This window comes from Zosterops lateralis, assembly GCF_965231275.1.
Source record: "Zosterops lateralis genome assembly, chromosome: 2".
NCBI classification, from domain to species: Eukaryota; Metazoa; Chordata; class Aves; order Passeriformes; family Zosteropidae; genus Zosterops; species Zosterops lateralis.
This window is the reverse complement of record NC_139763.1, coordinates 17,895,851-17,917,661: the sequence shown is the minus strand read 5'-3', so window position 1 is coordinate 17,917,661 and position 21,811 is coordinate 17,895,851. Positions and strand designations below refer to the sequence as shown.

The window sequence follows — 21,811 nt, the reverse complement described above, 5'->3', positions numbered from 1 at the left end:
TCTGGAACTGTGACTTCCCGCAGCTGTGAGAGGCCGTGGGGCAGGGCAGCCAAGGCACACACTGAAGTTCACCTCACGGCAGGCACCGAACACCCCTCTGCCACACACAATTCCCAACACAGCCGAGGACACAGCCAAGCCGGGTGACACACAGAGCACGGGCTGTGGCCCGGCCCGGCCCGGGGCGTCACTCGGGTACCGCCTCAGGGCTGCAGCCACAGCCCGGGCAAGCCCAGACACCGCTGCTCGGGCACCCCCCGGTTCCCAGCACGGCTGAGGACACCACACAGTCAGGAAAGGCGGAGGGAATTGGGCCTGCTCAGCCTTGAGGAGAAAAGTGAGAGGAGACCTCACCAACACATATTAAAATCGAAAGGGGGCTGTCAGAGGATGGGTAGAGCACGGACCATTCTCGGAGGTGCTGAGCAATAGGACAAGAGGCAACGGGCAGAAACTAATGCACAGGAAATTCCACCTGAGCATCAGAACTTCTTTACTGTGTGTGACCAAGCACTGGAACAGACTGCCCAGAGAGGTGTAGAGTCTCTCTCACTGGAGACGTTCAGGAACCCTCTGCACACAGCCCTGGGCCCTGAGATGGCCCTGTTTGACAAGGAGGTTGGAACAGACGATCTGCTGTGGTCCCTTCCAACCGGGCCCATTCTGTGACAACGGCACGTTCTGTGCACTCCCCCGCTTGCGGCCATTGGAACAGTGCGTGAACGGCGCTCCCGGGTGCCCCTTCCCGAGCCCCCGGCCCCGCCCGGCCCCGCCGCCCTCAGCCCCGCGCGCGGCCGCCGGAACCGATTGCGCGCCCTTCCGCCGCGGGGTCACGTGACGTCCCGTCGGAACCGCAAGATGGCGGCGCCCATGTTGGTGCCCGAGCCCCCCCTGGGGAAGCCGAGGTGAGGCCGCGGCCGGGCTGGGGCCGGGACCCCCCGGGGCAAGGGGAAGGGTCACGGGTCCCTGTGGAGAGTCGCGGGCCCGTCCTGGCCGGGACCGCCCGAGCGCGCGACGGCCGCAGCTGAGGCCGCCCCGTGGCCGGGCCCGGCAGTGGCGCAGCTCCGCGGCCGCGGTCCGGCGGGACGGGGGGACTGGGCTCGGTGGTTCGCGGGACGGGAGCGCGGCCGCGCTGGGGGCGGCGAGCGGGCCCGGAGGCGGCGGAGCCGCGGGCGGAGGGCGCTGCCGGTGCCGACCCCGGCCGGAGCCGGGGGAGCGGGGCCGCCGTGGCCGCCCGAGAAGCGGCGGGGCGGGACAGCGTTCCGTGCCCGGGGTGATGTGGGGAGCGGCGGAGGCGGCGGCGCGGGGAGGCAGCGGCATGTGCGTGCCCGGGCTGAGCCCCGTCCAGCCCCGCCGCGGAGGCTGTGGGCCAGGGCTCACAACGGGATTCCCCGGTCGGGGTCTCCAGGTGTTTGCCCAGGCTCTGCTCCGGTGTCGTGCGGCTGGAGGGAGCGGCGAGCCCCAGCCCTGGAGTGGTTTGGGCGCTGCTGCTACTCGGGCATCAGCTGTGTGCCCACCTTCTCATGTGCTGGCCTGGGAGTAAGGGGAAACCCTTCCTTGGGTTTCAAGAAAGGGAAATTCCCAGGGAACTGGGCAGGAGCTTCTCCCTTGTCAGCCCCAGGCACGTACTGAGGGATGCGATCCATTTCAGGCAGGGACAGGAGGTGAGAAGCGGCCAGGCCGGCCGGGTCAGAGGCAGAGTGCCCAGGTGGGGACACTGGTCTGTGTGGGCAGGTGCTGCTGCCGTGGTGTCACCTTGGCACGCACAGTGTGCAGGTGGTGAGGATGTGAGCAATCCCGAACAGGATTGGAGATGTGGGTGAAGTTCTTTCTGGCTGAGTTACACTTGTGGAATCTTTTAAAATTACACACTCCAAAAGGGGAAGGTTTTGATCTCCCGTCAGCATTTGGTGTGGCACGGGGACAAGAGCTGAAGATCATCCCTGCTTCCTATTTCTCCATTATAACCTGGCTAGGAAGAGGAAAGATCGAGTGAAACTTGACAAAAAAGAGCTTGATGTGAAAAGGCTTTTGGACATTAGAGGCATTTTAACCACAGTAAAAACATGGTGTTGCTTGTAGGCAGCTGTTCAAAGCTGTCAGACAGGCCAGGAAGAGTCTGGCCAAGCTTCTGTAGGAGAAGAGCCGTGCTGAGTATTGTCTGTGGGGGCTGTGGAGTGTGCTTATTTAGCTGTGCATTGAGACTGCTGCCTGTGGAGAATATTGAAAAAAGAAAGGACTTGAAATTGCATGTCCTGTGAAAGAAAGACTAGAATGTACTGAAAGGTGTACCAAAATTGTAGGGTAGGAGATCCCCAAGTTTTTCTCCCTTATCTTATCTAGTGACCAAGTTTCAGGAGCTGAAGGAGATTTTATGGAGTTGGGGATGATGCTGAACACTGCAGAGCTCAAAAAAGATGAGACCTCATGTGTGGTGTCGTCTTGCTGCTGCCCACATGCAAGTCTGAACAGCACAGCCACAGAGTTACAGATTTCATTGTCACATCAGATGCTGCTGGGAGTTGCTGTTTCATAGAAATGCCTGTTAATTTTGCAGTTTGTGGGATTTTGTATTGCTGAAGGAAATTAAGTGCATGTATGACAGTAAGAATTATTTGTTTGGCTGTTTTAACATAAGTAATGTTCTCTCATCTTCAGCCATCAGAAGTACAGAGCTATTCTGAAGAAGGAGAAGAGAAAAAAAAAGAGGCAGGCACTTGCCAAACTACGGGACTCAGGTAACTGAAGTATTTGGTACTGCCAGTGGAACTAGAAGTGTTTGGGGGTTTCTGTTTGGTTTTTTTTTTTTTAAAGATATAATTTTGTGGGACTGTGTTGGCTGTATCATGCAATTATGTAGATGCATTGAATTGTGGTTTTTCTCAGAAGCTGCAGAAAAAGATGAATCTGTGTCTGAGGAGGAAGAGGAGGAAGTGGAAGAAGAGGAGGAAGAAGAGGAAGAAAAGAAACTTGAGGCAGAAAGGTGAGAAACCTAGCAAGTGGCATAAATGCTATAGACACTGTTGTAATCAATTCCATTTTAGTAGTTGAAAAAGTTTGAATATATGTCAGGCTATGCAGAACTTTCCTCTAAAGCCTGAATGATTCCTATGGAATTTTCTCTTTTAAATAAGATTAGATAAGTTGCAGTTATTACTGTAGTAACAAATTTGAATTGTATTTATGATAGTTCATGAGCCATGAGTAGTCCTTAAGTTGGTGGTCTAAGTGGTGTCTGGTTTCTTTGGTAGACAAAAACTACATGAGCAGTGGTTGCTGAGAGAAGAAAAGGCCCAAGAAGAGTTCAAGCTAAAGAAGGAAAAAGAAGAGGCTGCAAGAAAACGTCAAGAAGAAGAAGAGGTATAAAGATGTGAAACCTTACTGTTGTGCTTGGCAACAAGGTAGACTTAGTGTAATAACTTTAATTATTTTGTGATGGACCCATTTTTCTTGATGCTGTTGTGTTTGAAAGCATAGACTCTCCACTCTTGTATAGAAAAGCAAAATTGAAAAGAGAAGAGAAGAAAACAACAACTCTGAAAAGGGTTTTTGTCAGAGATATAGTTGCTTCTGATTGGATGAATACTTAATGGTCAAGGAGTTGTAATGCAACAAGGTGGTTTTGACTTTGATTGATTGTAAATCATTGTTCCTTAATTTATTTCTTTTTTTTATTATTATAAAGAGGAAGATCAAAGAAGAATGGGAAGAGCAGCAAAGAAAAGAGAGAGAAGTGGCACAGCAGAAACAACAGGAGAAGAGAGAGAGAGAGGTGATTCCTGGTGGTGGGAGGATATACATGTTAAATATCCTGTGACATGATCAGATGCAACAGTTATGCGCATTGAAGAGGGATTTTGTTATAATTAGCAAATGCATTAGTTGACCCATTCTGTCTAAGTTACTAAATCATTTTTCAGTGTTAAAGAGCATCCAGGGGTCCATATACTGAAGTGTAACTTGTTAACACATCTGGTTGTTCACAGTAACTGTTGTTACTGTTTATATCATGTAAATACAAAAGTACTGTGCCAATGCAGGTTCTGATAAGTGCACTTTCTGTGTCATCTGTTAAAGATAATCCTTCCTTAATGTCCCAGCTGAACACAGTCAGTGCTGAAGAAAATGCCCAAAGTGGATATGGAATATGGAAGTACATTGCTGCTGTTCCTTAACACAGTTCTTAAGCAAAAGATGTGTTACAGCTCTTCTTTACCTGACTCATCCAACAGGACGTATCTTTTTTCAGAGCTCCTTGGGTGGAATAAAAAATTATATTGAATATACATTGATAACATTTCTGTTAATGATACATTTTTCTTAAGTTTTAGAAGTTCAGTGACCTGGATGTAAGATGTCCTATACAGTAATCCAGTGTGAGGACTGGCCTCTTGTTGCCACGGAAGAGTGACTGCAGCTTTCTAGGATCTGGTCATTTTAGATTCTCCACAATCACAAAGTTTCCAGTCATTTCACTGGGTGGTGTCTCACAGCTGTGTCTGACAGTCACAGCCAGGGAAGAGCCATGAGCAGACAGTTCTGGCTCTCTGCAGTTAATGGTTGTGCCACTGATTATGTAGCACTTGAATGAGGGATGCCAGAGAACAGCAGTTATTGTATTTCCTGTCTTACTTCCTTGGGTGTTCAAGTGTCCATTTCTCTGTGCAGAGTAGGGAGAGAAAATGATGCTTGTGTCCTTTATTTAGGGTTGAGATACAGTTTGGAGAGAGGTGAACCATGATAACAACAGGATTTTATTCCTTCCCTCTGTCTTTGTGTCTGATTTTGTCCAAGCCCTCAGTGGGATAACTGGTGTCCCTAAACTAGATGGAAGCTTTCTTTTTTGTTTGGTTATTGGATTCTTTGCTTTGTGTTTTTCTGGGTTATTTTTTATGGAGATAGTGAGTTAAATTGGCTCATAGAGGGCAATGACAGGAACCCAGAGGGAAACTGATTACCCAGCCAGGAGCAGAGCCACCCATTTTAGCAGCAGAAAGTTGTTTAATTGATTTTGCCTGTGTCTTGAAACAGCAGTTTATTCAAATTCTAACAGTGATACAAAAAAGCGCCTAATTTCTTTCCCTAAAATGAAGAAATAGATTTTTTGGTTTGATGGTTGGTGGTGGTGTGAGGCTTTTTTGGAGAGGATGAAGGAAGGAGTAGTTTTGGCTTTGGTTTTTTTTGTTTGTGTGGTTCAGGGAGTTATGATTGTTTGTTCTGTTTTGTTTTTCTTTATTAGGGTGGGTACTATCTGACATCCTTGGTAATCAGTACCAGATGCTGTCTGGGTCCTCATCTTTTGAATTGCATTTTTAAATTTTTATTTGCTCTTTTTAAATTTTTTTCTTCCAAATTAAACTGGTCCTAGCATATTATCTTGTATTGATTATGTTTAAATGTCTTTTTTCTAGGAACTCCATAGAACAATTTATTAGAAGTAGTGTACAGCCAGTTTTGGAGAGTGGTATTGTTTGGCTCAGCCCACTTAGAAAAAGGAAAGGAAAGAATACCCTCATTGCTTTCCTGTATTTGGAAGGCTAGATGTGGTTAACTTATGATGTTTGAGTTTCTTACTAGTTACATCCCTTGCTTTAACAGAGGCTCACTGAGCATTGCAATTTTCTGTGTGCACCATAAAATGAGTAAGTTAAAACATTTCGTGCAACTAAACAATTATGTAACCAGGCTGAGTACTAGAGCAGGAGATAGATTTAAGCATCAATAGTTCAATGATCATTTTAAAAAAGAAAATGAAACTTGTATGTTGTCTGTCATTTAGTTTAGAAAATCATCTATATGAGGGTCTTGTCTGATGTATCCTTTAACAGCTTTGTAGTACATGAATTGCCACAGAGCCAAAGCAAATCTCCTGTTTTTAAAGCAAACCCCATCACACTTCCATTATGCATAATCACTGAGCACTGTAAATTAGGTTCTTAACTAAAGAAACCAGATGTTTTGTGTATCCTCAGGGTTTTCACTAGTCCTGTGTTTGCACCATTTATAGGCAGCTGTGCAGAGGATGCTGGATCAAGCTGAAAGCCAGGTATGTTCAGAGACTTTCTGAAAAAAGAACTGAAAAGTAATTTAATTTCCATCCGGTGTTTGCCTTCTAGCATGCTGTCCATCTGCTCTCGAGAACCTAATGGCCTGAATAAATTTAATATATAGTGGCTTGCATGAGCTGTAAACAATTATTTACTGGGTGGAACATAATTAAGCATATTTCTGGCTGGTTGGTGGCAGTGCAGTTGTGCATGCTGATGACTGTTCAGGAGGTCTGAGTCAAAATGAACTTGGAAATGCTGCTGTGTGCTGTTAAAAAACACTATGCATGATGGTTTATTTGTGAATTGTAGTTCTAAATAAATCTGTCAGTCCTGGGTGGCAAGATAAACTTGTCTTTTTAAGCAGATGTCAGGCTCTATAAATAAGAGGATTCAGTGGTAGAGGAGGGCACAGATCCTTAAAGAAAAAAAGGTGGGGGAGGGAAAAGCTTGTCTGCTTGGATGCCTGGAAGAGCATGGATCTCAAGCTGGCAGTGTGTAGAAAAGTGCAGTTTTCATTTGAGTCTTAGAGATTGCCTTAAAGAATCATTTGGCTTTTTATCCCTGTCACATGGTTAAACTGGTGAAGATTCTTGCTCTGTTTAAACCATTGCATGAATCTGAAAACTAAGTTTTAACCTGGTTATCCATTGTTTATTGATTGCCATAGCTATATTTGAGTTACATTTGGTTCCAAATCATGTTTAAACAGTTCTTTAGGTAGGGAATCTTTCATAAGATGGGTAGGAAACTGCTGTGAGCTGCTGCCTGCCCAGAGCTCAAGATGCAGTAGCAGTTGTGTCTGCAAAGGAATAGTCAGAAATGTGGTATGTTAGAGACTGCATTAGAGTATCAGTTCAGGGTTCAGTTACTGCTGATGTAACAGGGCTGTTCTGGTGATAGCAAATTATGGCTGCAAGTCATGAACAGAGAATTGGTAGCTGGGTCAAATGCTGCTTGTGAATAAAAAGAATTTTCAGTTGATTTAAAATGAGAAGTTAGGCCAGTCAGCTTTACAGATTGTTTGGTTAAAATGAAAATTCCTTTGTAAATATGTCTTGGTTGTAGTCATTCAAGGCTTGCAACTTGGTGAGGCCATTTTGAATTATAGAAATCTTAATGTCTCCCAATATGATCAGTATGGACACTTACACTTCCAGTGCTATGAATTTAATTTTTTTAAATTCTGGCCTTTGGCAGGTTACTTTTATTTTAGTGTTTTCTAGATGCACATAACAATGATAATGATGAGCTTGCTGAGCTCTGGTCTGTTGCAGAGAAAAATAAGTAAATAGTTTTAGCTTTCTCTCTGCCAGGTTGTGGTGATTTTGGCTGGAGTAGAGTTAATTTTCTTCATGATGGCTAGTATGGGGCTTTATTTTGGATTTATACTTAAAATAAGGTTGAAGATGTGGAGATGTTTTTGTTGCTGCTGAGCAGGGCTTACACAGACCCAAGGCCTTTTCTGCCTCTCATACTGCCACACCTGTTGAAGAGGCAGAGGGTGCATGGTTGGCTGGGAGGAGACAGTCAGGACAGGTCACCCAAACTGACCAAGGAATATTCCAGACCATCTAACATCATGCTCACTATGTGAAGTGGGAGGAAGAAGGAAGAAATGGGGGACATTTGGAGAGATGGAGTTTGTCTTCCCAGGTCACTGTCACATGTGATGGGGCCTTGCTTTCCTGGAGATAGCTGAACACCTGCCTGCCCATGGGAAGCTGTGAATAAATTCCTGGATTTGCTTTGCTTGTGTGTCTGGCTTTTGCTTTCCTTCGTAAATTATCTTTATTTCAATGCAGGAGTTTTGTATCTTTTACCTTTCCATTCTCTCCCTGATCCTGTTTGGTGGGGCTGTGAGCAAGTGGCTTTGTGGGGCTTGGCTGCTGGCTGGGGTTAAACCATGACACAGGTGTAAAAAGTGGGACCCAAGGCAGAGGGCAGCTTTGAAAAACAATGCTTTAAATAGGTTCAGCTTGCCTTGTAGAATCATAGTGCTCATAACTGCATGTGAATTCAGTTGTTAAGTTTTATTTTTGACACCCCAATTCCTGTTTTCTCACTTTTGTCTATTTTAATGTTTCTTCCACAGCTGGAGAATGGTGTGAGTTGGCATAACCCAGAGCCCCCAGAGAATCTGGGAACAGAGAAGGATAGAGCGAATTGCCCATTTTATATTAAAACAGGTTCCTGCCGATTTGGAGACAGGTAATCCATTGAATATTTACTAGGATAGAAGTGTGTTCAGAGGCAACTTAATTAGGTCATAAGCAAACTGAGGAAAAATTGCTGCATAAAATACTTCTGTGTATTTGGATGTGGATTGAGAGCAGAGCATTGCCTGGCTGGAATTGAGCTATTTATTGTTATGGCATATTATTGATGATGCGTTCTGGTTACATTGGTCAGACTTGAGTTTGCCTCAGCTTTGACTCATGGACAGAAACATTCTGACAAAATGTATGTGGTCTGTTATTAGTACAGGTCTGATATGCCAGATGCTAGTTTTTTATATTTTCTAATTTGCATATATTCAAATCCCAAAGGGACTAAAGGAAGTTAAGGTAAATCTGCACACTTGGGAAAGTTATCAGGTAGCTTCCACAGCTCTTACTATTTAAATGTGTGATACATTCAGTTGTGATTCTGGTACACTGACAGGGTTCCCCTATCTCAGGAGGGAAGTGTAGTAAAAGGCAAGAACAGAGAAGCTCATCAGGATGACAAGAGATGAACAGCACCTCGGTAGAAGTGGCTGACAAGTCCAGACTCAACTTTCAAAGAGGGGGGGTGGAAGAGGACTGTGATAGATGAACAGCAAACTCAGGAGTATGTGGGAATGATTATTTAAAGTTTAGTCAGGTGTCTCAGAATGTTTACTAGCTTTGAAAAAGAAAAGACTTTCTCATATGAAACAAATGGCAAACTTGCAGAGGATGTAGAGGAAGCCAGAAATATAAATGAGTTTATGGAGAATATGTTCATTGGTGACCAGGAACAGTGATGACCCAAATGCAGATTCTGGCTTGAAAATCCCTGATTTTTATATATATATATGTATATATATATATAAAAATTTTGTGTGTGTGTGTGTGTTAAGGAGAAACAACAGTTTATCAGGGAAGAACTCTGATATTTATTACATAAATCTTCAGCAAAAACATGAGGTTATTTTACTAACTCGTGTCACTGAAATGTGTGGTCCAGCTATTGTAGTCTTCTTTATCCTGGGAGTAATATGTTCCAGTGTGATGTATATTATGGGTAATTATAAGATAATTCAACTATATGGAAGCTTCAAGTTCACATCTTTTTTTTTTTTTTTCTATTCTGAAATATGTTTTGAATTCCATAATAAAAATTTCACCACCTATGTCACTGCAGACAGCATTTTTTTTTTCAAACGTCTGGGTCCTTGTAATATTTGCAGTATTTTTGTTTCAGTGGTCTTTAATGGAGATAACCTCCTTGGATTATTTATGGATTGCATAGAATTCAGTTTTGTTTTGAACTTTGCATTTGAACTATGAATAACCCTTGGAAAATAAATACTGAGAAACATCATATTCTGCCCTTCTTCTTTCACCCCTGTTCATCTCAGTTACCTCTCTTGTATCCTCCTTTTTTTTTCCTCACATACCTGCTTCCTTCATAATCTGGTAATTTTAACATCTATCTGTAAGCTGAAGACTGGTACAGCTAGGGTAGGACTGGAAGGATAGGTTGGAAGGATTTGTGAAAAGCTAGGAGCCAGTGTTTTCAACAAATAACTGTTGAATATTGTCAAAGCTCACTATATGCTGAGGAAGCTAAAACTGGCTGAGTCTGCTACTACCAGTTTCCCCAGTAATTCAAGCTCTGACATTTTGCAGTTATATTGGGATTCTTGGGCCATTCATTTTCCTTGGGGTTCCTTTTTTTCTGTCATGTAAATATATCATTTTCTGTACAGACAATATTAAGTGGGTTTAATGTTTTGTGTTCTATTATTGAAATTGAACAGCAAAAGTAGACAGCTTTTAAAATGTAAAAACACAATAATCATCAAATTAATTGTCTCCTGGTTTAGTTGTAGACTTGGAGTTTGGATTTTTATTTTGTTATTTGCTTTTTGAAGTCTAAGGGGTCAACCAGGAGGTGAGGGTCCATTTCTGACTGACTGGGTGCAGAAAAACTTCCTTGCTGAAGTCTGGGTTGTAATTGTCCATTTTGAGACCTGACCTCCCTGCAGTTCATCTGTGCTGTCCAGTGACATAAAGAGACTAGACTAGGCTGGATGTTTTTCTTACTATGTCATGAAAAGGAGAAATATGTTGGAGAGTGCATGACCCAGTTGCTTGGGGACATATTAAATGGGAATCATAAAGCACAGTGAAATAAACATGGAGAACATCTGTGTTCTTACTGAATCTAAAAGTGTCTAGGGGAGAACTATTTCAGCATGTATTTTAGCGAGGCAGCCTGAATATTATGGATGGTGAGGGAGATCTAATACTTTCATGGCTGCCAAGAAGATGCCGATTAAGATTCAACTGACTTAAAATAATCTTTTTTTTTGTTTGGGTTTTTTCAGGGTTTTTTTATGTTTTTGAGGTTGGGTTTGCTTGTTTTGGGTTTTTTTTTGGTTGTGGTTTTTTTTGTTTGTTTGTTTGTTTGTTTTTTTTGTTAGAAATGGAAAAAATACAATCTTGTGCTCATCCAGGTGCAGGTCTCAATGTGCTGTTCTTCCCTAATTCCTGCTTTCCACCCCCATATGATAAGAACAACTTAAGTAAAAGTTGCAAAAAGAAGAGCAAGGACTTGCTTTAAAATCTCTTTATAGAAAAACTCCTGACAATCTTTTAAGTCCTTCAGAAAATGGGAACACATTAACCCTAGTAGCCTAAAAGAAATTACTTCAGCTCTCTTTGTGACACTGGTATCTATAGCTTTTGTAGTTCTGCTTTCTTAAGCAAGAATGTGTTTGTTAACGGCATTAAGGAAGCCTTATGGTTATGTATGAACTCACTCCAAAAGATTTGGTTTAGTAGTTGAAATATCTTGATCTTCCACTAATGAATTTTCTTTTAAAATAACTGTAACTGAGAATGGCAAATGTTTGAATCTTCAACAAGTGTATCTTGTGCTGAAAGTGCCAATCTTTCCACTTTCCTTTCTTCACTGCATCTGTGCAGGTGTTCTCGCAAGCACAACTACCCCACATCCAGCAAGACGCTGCTTGTGCGAGGGATGTTCATCACCTTTGGCATGGAGCAGTGCCGGAGGGACGACTATGACACGGATGCCAGTCTGGAGTACAGTGATGAGGAGACCTACCAGCAGTTCCTGGAGTTCTATGAGGATGTGCTCCCCGAATTTCAGAACGTGGGGAAGGTGGTTCAATTCAAGGTATGCATCTAAGGGTGCTTTATGAGCCTTAAGAGACATTCTGTCCAGCATGCCCCAGCTAAATCCTGTGTGCACTAGGCAACTATGCAGTGTCCTTACAACAAACTGTGCATCTCTCATTTCACCTGTAAACTTGTCACTGCTCTTACAGAGCACCATCTTACTCTGGGTGAATCTTCTCTCCCATTCCCCTGAAGTGTTACAAAAGCTTGTGCTTCTATATTGCAAGTTATTCACATGCTCAAGAGTCCACTTAGCTCACAGTCCTTTCTTTTCTTATCCTCTGCTAAGCCCCAGAGGGTCCATTAAGACTGTTAGACAATATAAATACATCTGAGCTACTGTATTTGAGCCTAAGGAATGAAATAGTTGGGGTATGAAATGTATTTGGAGTGTACATCCAAACAGTGTCATTTTAGGACTGGCTAACATTAAATCAGATTGCAATGAACTGAAAAGATAGCAGGTATTTCAGTAGGAAGTATTACAGAAAAGTAAGTTACATAAATGGTCTTGAGATTTGTCATCCATCCTTACTTTGTGCATTTGGTTTGCTCAGTGTTTTGTACTGACTTTTTCCCATTGTTATTTCTTACGGGGTAAAGAGGGATCTGTAAATGGAGACGTCAGATGAATGATGTTCAGAGTGTTAAGAGTCCCACGTTGCCCCAAAATAGGCAGTTTGGATGGTGGAATCTCCTTGTATCAGAATATATTGCAGCATCCCTTTCTGCTTGCCATCCCCGAGTGTTTTCCTGCAGTCACCAGGAGGCATATAGTGCCTTTTGTTCTTTTGTGTTCATCTACTGACAGCTGCCTTAGGACTGAGATGGCATTAGCATTTCAAGCAAGAGGAAAGTAGAAAGAGTGAGTTTTCAGTAGTTGCACAATGAGCTTTATGGGTAAGAAATCTTCACTTGTTTGGAGGAATGGAGCATCCCCTCTGTATTTTGACTCATGTAATAATAGCCAGTTACTAGAAGACATAATAACTAATAAATAAACTTCCTCTGCTAGAAGACAGGATGCAGGTTCCCTATGGAGCATGGCTTGAAAAGCCTTATCAGCAAAGTCAGGTCCTTGGCTTTGTTAGCATCATTCTGTGCAGGTGTGCTAAGCTGCACCTCTTGGGTCCCTGTGACTGTTAGTGTGGAATTCCTTGGCTTCCGAGGCAATTGTGTAACAGCAAGATGATTCTCATGGACATTTTCGCTACATTAGAGATGCTTCAGAATGACATGTTGGCTGCAGGGATCTTAACTGAGTGAGCTGGGACTCCGTGACTGTTTAGAATCAGATTATACACACCTCTCTTTCAGCTGACTTCCTCTTCCAGTGTAGCTCAAGGTTTTATTCTGGCTGTTTTTTCTGGGAAGCTGCTCCATAATATGGAAGATCCTGATAAAACAGTACCCTAAAACACTAGGGTTCTTTTCCTACCCAAAAATGTCTATGGCAAAATCATTCTCAACTTCTTCTTGTATGGACACTTTATCTCAAATAGTTTGACCCCTTATCCTGTAATACTTGATTATACAAACGCTTGTTATTGTGGCTGAAGCCCTTTGCTGATCCAGCATACAAAGAGGTGTTCTCTGGGGGTTAGTCAGGGTTCAGGGATAAAAGGAGCTGTAACCTCGTTTGCTGTGGGTATTCGAAGAGGCCTGTGGGCAGCAGAGCCTGGAATCGCAGTTTGCCCTGGAGAACTGGGTTCCACCTGCCTGGACTTGCCTGCCTCAGAATCTTTTGTAACTAGCAGCAAGCTTTTTTCAACAGTAATCTGTGTATTTTTGAGAGCTTTAGATCTACTTTGAATGCTAAATCATTACAAAAAAAGGTTTTTCAGAACTGTACAGTGAAAGATGGTGACTTCAGCTTTTCAAACCCATTTCACAGGGATGCTGTGAAGATACATTGCTCTAGAGTCTCTTACTATAACAAATCCCTCATTTCCATTTGAGAATACTACTAATTGTTGTCAGAGCAGGATTTGGCTGTTGCACAGTAGGGTTGGCCCAGACAACTGCAAGACAATGGAGTACAAGCTTTCTTGTGGACTAAGTGAAGCCGAGGTCCCAGAGTTAATTAAAGCAGAATGCTGGAAACAGTTAAACATAAGTCAAAAAGGCTTTTTTTCTTTCTTTTTTTTTTTTTTTTTTTTTTTTTTTTTTTTTTTTTTTTTTGTTAACACTAAATGTTCAGAAAAACATCATCTCTAAGTTGATCTGGATGAACTGTCATAAATGAGAATTGCCCATCTCAGAATGTGTGAGCTGCTGTACAGCATAAACCTTCCACTGCTTCCACCTTCCTAACTTCATGTTTCCATCCCCTCAGGTCAGTTGCAACTATGAGCCTCACCTGCGAGGAAATGTGTACGTCCAATACCAGTCGTAAGTACTCACAGTCTTACCAAGTGTTAGAACTAAACTCCAGAGTTGAGTAATGAACAGGAAGTGTTTGTATCATCCATGCAGTTCATTTTCATACAGTAGTGGGAGCCCAGAATCAGTAAGGGCTGTCTGAAATGATTGTGTGATGGTAATGCCATCTGTTATTTTTCCTTTTTAAAGGGAGAAGGACTGTCAGGCAGCTCTGGCTCTGTTCAGTGGACGGTGGTATGCAGGCAGACAGCTTCACTGTGAATTCTGTCCTGTGACAAGGTGGAAAACTGCCATATGTGGTGAGTCTTGGAAAAGAGGATGTATGTTACTGAAAGAGTACTCACTCATGCAACTGAAAAAGAGGGATTAGGCTGTAGCTTTCAGATCTGCCTAATGTGATATTCATTTCTGTTTGGAAGCTAACACAAGCTAACTTGCCTGTGTAGATCCAGGAAAGAAAGGGAGTATTACACCATGTCACGTAAGTGTCTGAATTGTTCTAGCGGATTTATTATGGCCTCGAAAAAAAAGCTTTGGAAATAATAATCTTAAGGTGAAACTCCAGGAAGTACTAATTCATCTCTTGAGAAGCAATAGCAGTTTCTGGACTATCAACAGTTCAGAGCAGTAAATACAACATTTAACTTATCTAGATTTACCTTCTTATGTTAAGGTAAATAAAATTTAATGAAGTTAAATGAAAAGTTTGTTCTAAGCTAAAACCGAATCTTCATAGCTGTTAAAAAGCTAAATCCAAGAAAAGTACATAGTGAAAATTAATCTTGTGTGAGTTAAGTTGATAGGTCAGATGCATGTTCTTCTATTTGGAGAAGCAAAATTCAGTTTATTACATTTCTTCTACATAATGAAGAAAGAGACTTAACAGGTGTGGTTCATAAAAAAGCAAACCCTAATCTGTTGCAGGTTTATTTGAAAGGCAGAAGTGTCCAAGAGGGAAACACTGCAACTTTCTTCACGTATTCAAAAATCCAAACAACGAGTTTTGGGAGGCCAACAGAGACATACGTATTTCTCCTGAACGGACTCATCAGTTGTCTAAAAACTCTGAGAGGAGAAACAGATCGAGCCACCGTGATGACTATTACAGCCGGTCCAGGAGAAGGGGCAGCCCCAGCCCAGACCATTCCTACCGAAGGAACGGAGAATCCGAGAGGAAAAAGAACCGCCGCAAAAACAAGCGACGGCACCGGTCGGAGAGGTCGAGGAGCCGGGAGAGGAGGAGGTCTCACAGCAGGGGCAGGAAGAGGAGGGGCCGCAGCCGCAGCAGGAGCCACAGTCGGACACGCAGCAGGAGCAGCAGGAGCAGGAGTTCCTCTCGATCCAGGAGCAGGGGTAAAAAGAGATCGAGCAGCAGAGGAAAAAATAGTGAAACTCCCAAAACAAAGTGAGAATTACTTTCAGAAATCACTAATTGATAAAAATAGAGCTGACAAATCTTCCCAATAGGGCACCAGATATATTTGAATTTCAAATAAAGTGTTCTTGCACATTAAAATGTTTCTTCCTAATAAAGGAACGTAGTTTACTGTGTGCGAAGCTTGAGAAAATTAAAAGTTTTAAGTCCTATAGAAGGTGTGAATGTCAAGTACTCTAGCTACTCTGTCCCTCTGAACTGCTGCAACACCTGGATGCACACTGAGTATCAATAGAGAAGTGAAGCCTCTTTGGTATATGCTTATTTCTGTTATGTGTATGTTAAGTGTTTACTGTTCCTGTAAGGAGTTAGTACAGAACAACCAGTGTGCAGTAAATTCACACCTCAGCACACTGCAGATCCAGGTCTGTGTAGATGACTGCCATTTGTATTTTTCATCTGTTAATTGGAAATCACTTTCTAAACAAAGAAAATTTTGTTTTTATGAGTTGGAGAAAAGGGATCGCAAAGACATCACTGTTTGATTGTACAATACTTGCCCAGTAGGAGCTTTTTGGTCATGAGTGTTGGATTTTTCTCTGCCCTGACTGAGCTGCTGAGCTGATTGCTTGTAGGGATTGCAGTAGACTAAAACCAAGTAGCAAGTACACAGAGAAACAATCAGTTATTCAGTACCTTAATTCCCAAATAAGAGGGGAGACCATGCAACTGTAATCCTCGAGTGAGGTTAGAAATACTTTGCATACCTCTTAGTTGCACACCATTTGTACGTGAAAACAACCTGCCTGACTTGTGCTGGAGGGGTGGAAGGTGTCCATCTGGGAACCAAAGATGTGACTGTGAAGGTTCACTCAAGATGGCTGCAGAATGGCTGAAGAAGCTGAAGGGTTTATACATGAAAGAATACTTACGGTTTTGGGAGAGGAGGACTTGACTTAGAGCCTTTCTAGGTTTATTTTACAAATAGTTTAAGGCACCCTACTGCCTTGCTTTCCTATGGCCAAGATGAAGAGTAGGGTACATAAAAATTATTGAGACAAAGCTTTCTTGAAATGACAGCTACATTAGTGAAGTACCTGCAGTTAGATAAATGCTTACCAATATTTTTTTCACTTTTATTTAAAAGATTTGTGCTGTTAGATGTACCGTATTTCATGTGATTTATCTGGGTTTTAACTTGGGCACCTCAGACACTTGGAGAGAGCTTGTGACACTGAAGGTGCAGGTGCTGTAAGAGTCTGTTGAGATACCTCCCTGTCTTTAGCCTCTCCAAAGAAGTGGATTCCTGCCTTAGAGAACCGATCAGACCCCATGCGTAAGAAGCCTAAAGCAGGCAGTAGTTGCTCCCAAATAGAAATTCATTACAACTCCCAGCAGTGTAACATAAACTCCTTTAGAAAATTTGGGTACCTGAACTTTACCAACAGCATTCCTCACAGCAAGAACATTTTTCCCCAGGATAGTTAAGATCAAGTGAACGTTGCTTCTGGACATGATATATATATATATATTTGCTTTTCTAAATGCATAGTGTACCTAGCATGCTGATTATACATTTTTCCTTCTTTCTTCATGTGTAATTTGTCCAATATGGAATAATACAACGAAAGTGATGTTCAGTCCAAACCCGACTTTCACTATATATTGTCAAAACTGTAGGCAGAGCTGTAGCTTTGTTAATTTGATTAAATGTTTTAGTTATTTACAGATGTAGGAATTGTAATTAATTAGCATAACTTTTGAAATAATAACATTTTTAAAAGGCATATTTCAGAGGATAGACAGCACTAAGTTTTTAATTCCATTTGAGAAATTTGTTACTGCCAGTTTCCTATAATGTACCTTTTTCTCTCCACACCTTAGAGAAAAAATTTCCCTGAGGTTTCTATTTTTTTAGTAGAATGGGTCATTTGCCCCACATGTGGCAAACTCTGGTTCAGTTTGTCACCAGCAAGCCAGTTCCATCCTCCATTCCCTGTGAGAGAGCTGGCTTGTGCCTGTGCAGACGCTGAGCACTCTGCATCACATGGCCAGATGTCACAGAGCATTATCCCAGCAAAATCGGCTGCCCAGCTCAAGGAAAAGTGCTGGAGTGGGTGGTGGGAACCTGTGACCAGTCAGGTGAAATAAGCAAACCAGGCCTCCATGGGATTAGAAACTAAGTGCCCACTAAGAACCATGTGAGAATTCCATGGGTAATTAGGCTCCTTGTCCCCACAGTTTTGCAACAGGATTTGGGAAGCCGTGTGGCTGTATTAAAAAAAAAAAAAAGAAAAAAAAAAAAAAAAAAAAAAAAAATAAAAGAAAAAACCACAACAGAAAACCAAACTTGCTCAGAAATGCATGTAAAAATTGAAATATACTTTATTTCTGCTACTACACTGGCGGAAGCTTCAGCTTGCTTTCCTTGCGGTCTGGACCCAAACGTACTGTCTGTACCTGTGCAGTGTAGGACTGGTAGCTGTGATTGCCCTTCACTTTCACACACAGTCTGTTTATTATACAGAATTTGAGTGCTGTAGATCTGACATTTAGCTTGCGTTTGTTAGCATGAAACCCAGGATTCCACCAGTTTGCTAACTTCGGAGTTCATATTTTTCAGTATTGTTTCTCTGCTTCATAACCTTAAGTAATGTTACATGCATGGTTTTGTGTTTCCTTAGTATTATCTGAGTGAGCTACTTTATTCTGGAGAGAGAAACAGACTAGAAGTTTTTTAATGTTAGGCTTAATTTTTTTCTTTCCCAAAGGGAAAAAGCCCCAGAACAACACAGAAAGGATTTAAATTTGTAACATCCTATTTCCATTGTGTGTTATTCTGCATATTCCACAGAAAAGGACCTTATAAAATGAATTAATATGGGCCAAGTTTTGTTTTGTCTTTATCGACTACTTAAAAGCAGCAGCTTTCAAAATATTTTCAGTTGTGAATTCTGCAGGGATCATGGAGGTGCTTTGGAGTAATTCTGGCATTTACACAGAGGTGCAGGGTGGCAGTGCCGGGCCTGCCAGATGCCCTACTTCAAAGTCAGGATGGGGAGGGAGCAGATGCTGCTCCTGCCCTTCAGTGGAGGAGGAACAGCCCAGCCAGGTAGCAGCACAAGGGGAACAGTGACAGCCCAGTGGGAACCCCTGTAGGCATGGGCACCGTTGCTGCCCAGCAGAACTAAGGCATCAGGGAAATGGGCTTAACCCCTTGCAGCAGAGTGACTTCCCTCCTCTGCTGGTGGACACTTGTGTGGGATTTCATTCCCTGTCTGCCTGTCAAGAGTAGCAAACCCCCATCAGGGGTTGAGGAGAGGTGGTTCGTGTCTGTGTGTGGAATGCAAGGCCTTCCCTCACTGGCCCCGGCCCTTGTGTATAGGGCACATTGTCCAAAATGCATCCCGAGTGACTCCTCTCCCACTTTCATGCCCTGTGATGGCAGCATGGCCATTTTGCATCCAGTCTGGCATTAGCACTTTCAGTGTATTGGAAACTGCCCTCCAGTTTACCAGTGACATTCCTGTGTGCTAAATAACTTGGGCTTTTTCTGAAGATGTGCACGAGCCTGCTAAAAGATGCTTTTGCTTCCTGTCCTCGATCAGCACTTCTTACAACATGAAAGATGGAGGTTTATGATAGTTAATAACCTAAAATTTAATTTAATTTCTTACATCATCCAAAGAGTGCAGCTCATTTTGTTTTCAGTGTAAGCTTGTAATTAAAATAAACCCCAATTACTCCACATATACTCCTGCTCAGCACTGATGTATCAGGTGAATTCAGTATCTATGGCTGAAAACCAAAACTGATGTGACATGGACAGGCAACACTCTGTTGAGCCATGGAAGAGACTGCAAAGACAGACTGGACAAGTGTAACCCACGGTACGTGGGAACTTGGCAGAAGCAGCCACAGGGTGACAATCAGTGTGGCCTTACCCCAAAAGGAACAGCAGATGTTTAGGAAGGCCTCTTCGAGTTAAAGACTTACGTCAGTGAAGTTGAAGAAGACACTTAAGACAACAAGCAACTTGCCTGAACAATCCAGAAATTCCTACTTATTCTTTAGCTCCTCTCAACCCTTCCCCACAAGACAGGAAATTCAAAAACCAGAATTTCGTTTCAAATTAATTTCGGAAATGCCCGAAGATGTTAATTTTTCCCCATGCTTTTGCTGATAATATCAAGCAGTTCAGTTCTTCCAGAAAGGTGGAGAATGGATTCATCTGACATATTCTTGGTTGAGACCAGGATTGGTAACACTGAATTGACTTGCTCAGAATTCTATGAAAAGAATTGAATATTCAGTCTGTATTATCCAGAAATCTCTCTCAACATGTGGTTTAATTTTCAAATGAAGTGGTACTAGCCCATCAATTTAACATCCACTTAAATAAATTTCATGTTTAATGTGGCAAGCTTTCTAAAAACTTGCTAATTTATTGCTTTCTCTACAGTTTAAATGGATGTAAATAACTAAACTTGGACACAGTATCCTCAACATTTTTTAATGAAGTGCTCAAGAACAGGTTAAGCACTGTAATAAAATTTCCCTTTTTTTTTTTAAGCCAGCACTGAGTGGTCTCTTCTTTCCTCTGTGAATACAGGCACTAATTACATATAAACACAGCAATGGTGTAAAAATGGACATTTATTACAACTAAACCAATGTGATAGACAGAGGTCAAACAGTTTGTCACAATCACAACGAAGCTTAATCCAGCCAAGCACATACAAGTGACAGTGTAAACTTTAAAAACATGTGTTTAATACATATAAAATTGTTTCTGATTTGACTTAAATCCATTTTACCATTTCAATCTCATACACAGGGTGTATTTTGCTACCCCTCTACCCTCATCTATCCCTGCCCACTGTGCACTGGGGAATTGCCCTGTGACAAAAACAGTCTCTGGTCATCCGGAATCTGTGTGTACATCCTGGAACAGGAATCCATGGACAAGTTCTAATGGCTTGAGTTCCCAGGCACCACCCTGGTAGAGCCACAGGAGTGGCACACTCAGCCTGGCCCTGGCTGGCCGTTCTATTGCCTCAAGTATCGATCGATGCTGGGTCTGATCAGGGCCTTCCAAGTGCCAACGCTGCACTTTTCCTTTGGCTGGGTACTTCTGAACCCACTCTCCAGCTGGCCACAGAAGTGCTGCTGCCAGCAGCACTGCCACACCTCAGCTTTGTGAAAACATGGCACTACTCAGGTGGAACGAGCCAACACTCCTAGGGGAAGGTGTCTGGGTGGAGAGGGAGGGATGACCCCCATCCATGGGGACAGACAACAGAACTTGGCTACTCCCAGGTGCAGACTCCCACTGTCTCCTCAAAACCACACATGGATCACATTTCTGCAAGTGAAACAGGCTCAGTTCGTAATTACTGAGAGTCTGCTCCAAGTGTCAAAATACTACTGGATATCAGTTTACATGATTTGTAGTGAATATACTATACAAATCTAATGTTTAAGAGCTCTCACTGCAAATTAGTTGGTTCAACGGTACACCAGGCAGGAGTATTGTAAGGGATGTGTCACATGTTTAACGTGTTGATCAAGAAAAGCAGTTAAATTACTTTGACACTTAGTGTGTTCTAAAGGTACCTATACACCACCCAATAAAGTATAACTAGAAAAACACCAATAAATACAAATTAATTGGCAGACTTTGAAAAGAAAATAATAAAAGGTCCCTTCTGTAAAGCTTCTTCTTTCCCATCTTGGAAAATATTCAGTTTTCATTATGCATCTCCCTGTTCCGTTAGAAAGCTGACCTCCTTTCTTGTGTTCATGGTCAAAGCAAGCTAATATCAGACCTAAAAAACAGTTTCCTTAGTCTGGATTGGTTTTCCTTTTCTCCTACACACATTCCCTTTGGAGTATAGTAACTTGCACAGTTTTGCTCAAGGTAGCTACACCTTCATGTCTAGTGAGTCGATCAGTTTTCTTTAAAAAAGCAGTTATCACCTTAACAGTTTTTTACCAGTTTGATATGCAGATCTTGGCAGGATTCTTTGGTATCATGACAAATTCAGTAGTAAACAGATTATTTCCAATCTTTATGCAACAACTGAAATAAGCAGAATAATCACAAGTGGTGACTAAAACGCAGATGAACAAATTCTTTGGTTGCATAAACACAATTCTACACTATAACATTTCTGATTTGGAGTTGTCCATGTAGTTTCTTTTCATTTAGGTAGGCTATGCTTATGTCATAATGAAACATTTATTTCCTGAAGTCAAGTTCACTTATAAAAAAGTAGACTTATCGAAGTCAAATGCAATTTTCCTATAAATGCAGTGAAGGGAAACATGGAGTCAATTTAAATCTAATTCCCTTTCATTTATAAATTTTGAACTTAGGTTTCTTGTTCCCTTAAAAAAAAAAAAGTATTGTAGGCCTGAATGAAGCAGCTTAGCAAAACAGTAATACTGACAAACAGCATCTTACACCATTAGCTAAACATTACAATGAAGGCAGTGAACATTTACAGTATGAAACACTGAGATGGCATCAGCTGAAGAGAAGATTTATGTCAATCCAATTTCTTCAAGTACACTACGTGGGGTCTCTGCTTCCTACGGAGGGAAAATTTGAG

The 21,811-nt window shown here is 42.2% G+C and overlaps 2 protein-coding genes across 4 annotated transcripts in view; one reads left to right on the top strand and one right to left on the bottom strand.

Annotated features, from left to right (window-relative positions):
- The first annotated feature begins 829 nt into the window (after window positions 1-829).
- ZRSR2 (zinc finger CCCH-type, RNA binding motif and serine/arginine rich 2) lies at window positions 830-19,767 on the top strand. 2 transcript variants are annotated; one of them, XM_083884957.1, is made up of 11 exons: window positions 830-905; window positions 2,659-2,738; window positions 2,890-2,983; window positions 3,252-3,360; window positions 3,686-3,772; window positions 6,008-6,046; window positions 8,143-8,258; window positions 11,225-11,438; window positions 13,776-13,831; window positions 14,012-14,121; window positions 14,747-19,767. In XM_083884957.1, the coding sequence occupies exons 1-11, from the start codon at window positions 859-861 to the stop codon at window positions 15,229-15,231; spliced, it is 1,437 nt and encodes a 478-aa protein (XP_083741083.1). In that variant the 5' UTR covers window positions 830-858; the 3' UTR covers window positions 15,232-19,767. The 2 variants fall into 2 exon arrangements, with proteins under 2 accessions (XP_083741083.1, XP_083741082.1); XM_083884956.1 differs by having other exon boundaries at window positions 2,887-2,983.
- Window positions 19,768-19,802: 35 nt separating this feature from the next.
- AP1S2 (adaptor related protein complex 1 subunit sigma 2) overlaps window positions 19,803-21,811 on the bottom strand; it is a 30,868-nt gene continuing 28,859 nt past the window's right edge. Inside the window, exon 6 of one of the 2 annotated variants that reach the window (XM_083884959.1) lies at window positions 19,803-21,791. Coding sequence is in view for 1 of the 2 variants with exons in the window: in XM_083884958.1 (XP_083741084.1) it covers window positions 21,744-21,791 (48 nt within the window). In the remaining variant the exon portion in view is untranslated. The remainder of the gene's footprint in view (window positions 21,792-21,811) is intronic. The other variant, XM_083884958.1, reaches the window with a different exon arrangement.

Coding starts and splice junctions, on each gene's coding strand:
- ZRSR2 (XM_083884956.1), top strand. CDS start 859: ATGGCGGCGCCCATGTTGGTGCCCGAGCCCCCCCTGGGGAAGCCGAG. Junction 906..2,658: donor CCCCCCCTGGGGAAGCCGAG/GTGAGGCCGCGG, acceptor TCTCATCTTCAG/CCATCAGAAGTACAGAGCTA. Junction 11,439..13,775: donor GGAAGGTGGTTCAATTCAAG/GTATGCATCTAA, acceptor CCATCCCCTCAG/GTCAGTTGCAACTATGAGCC.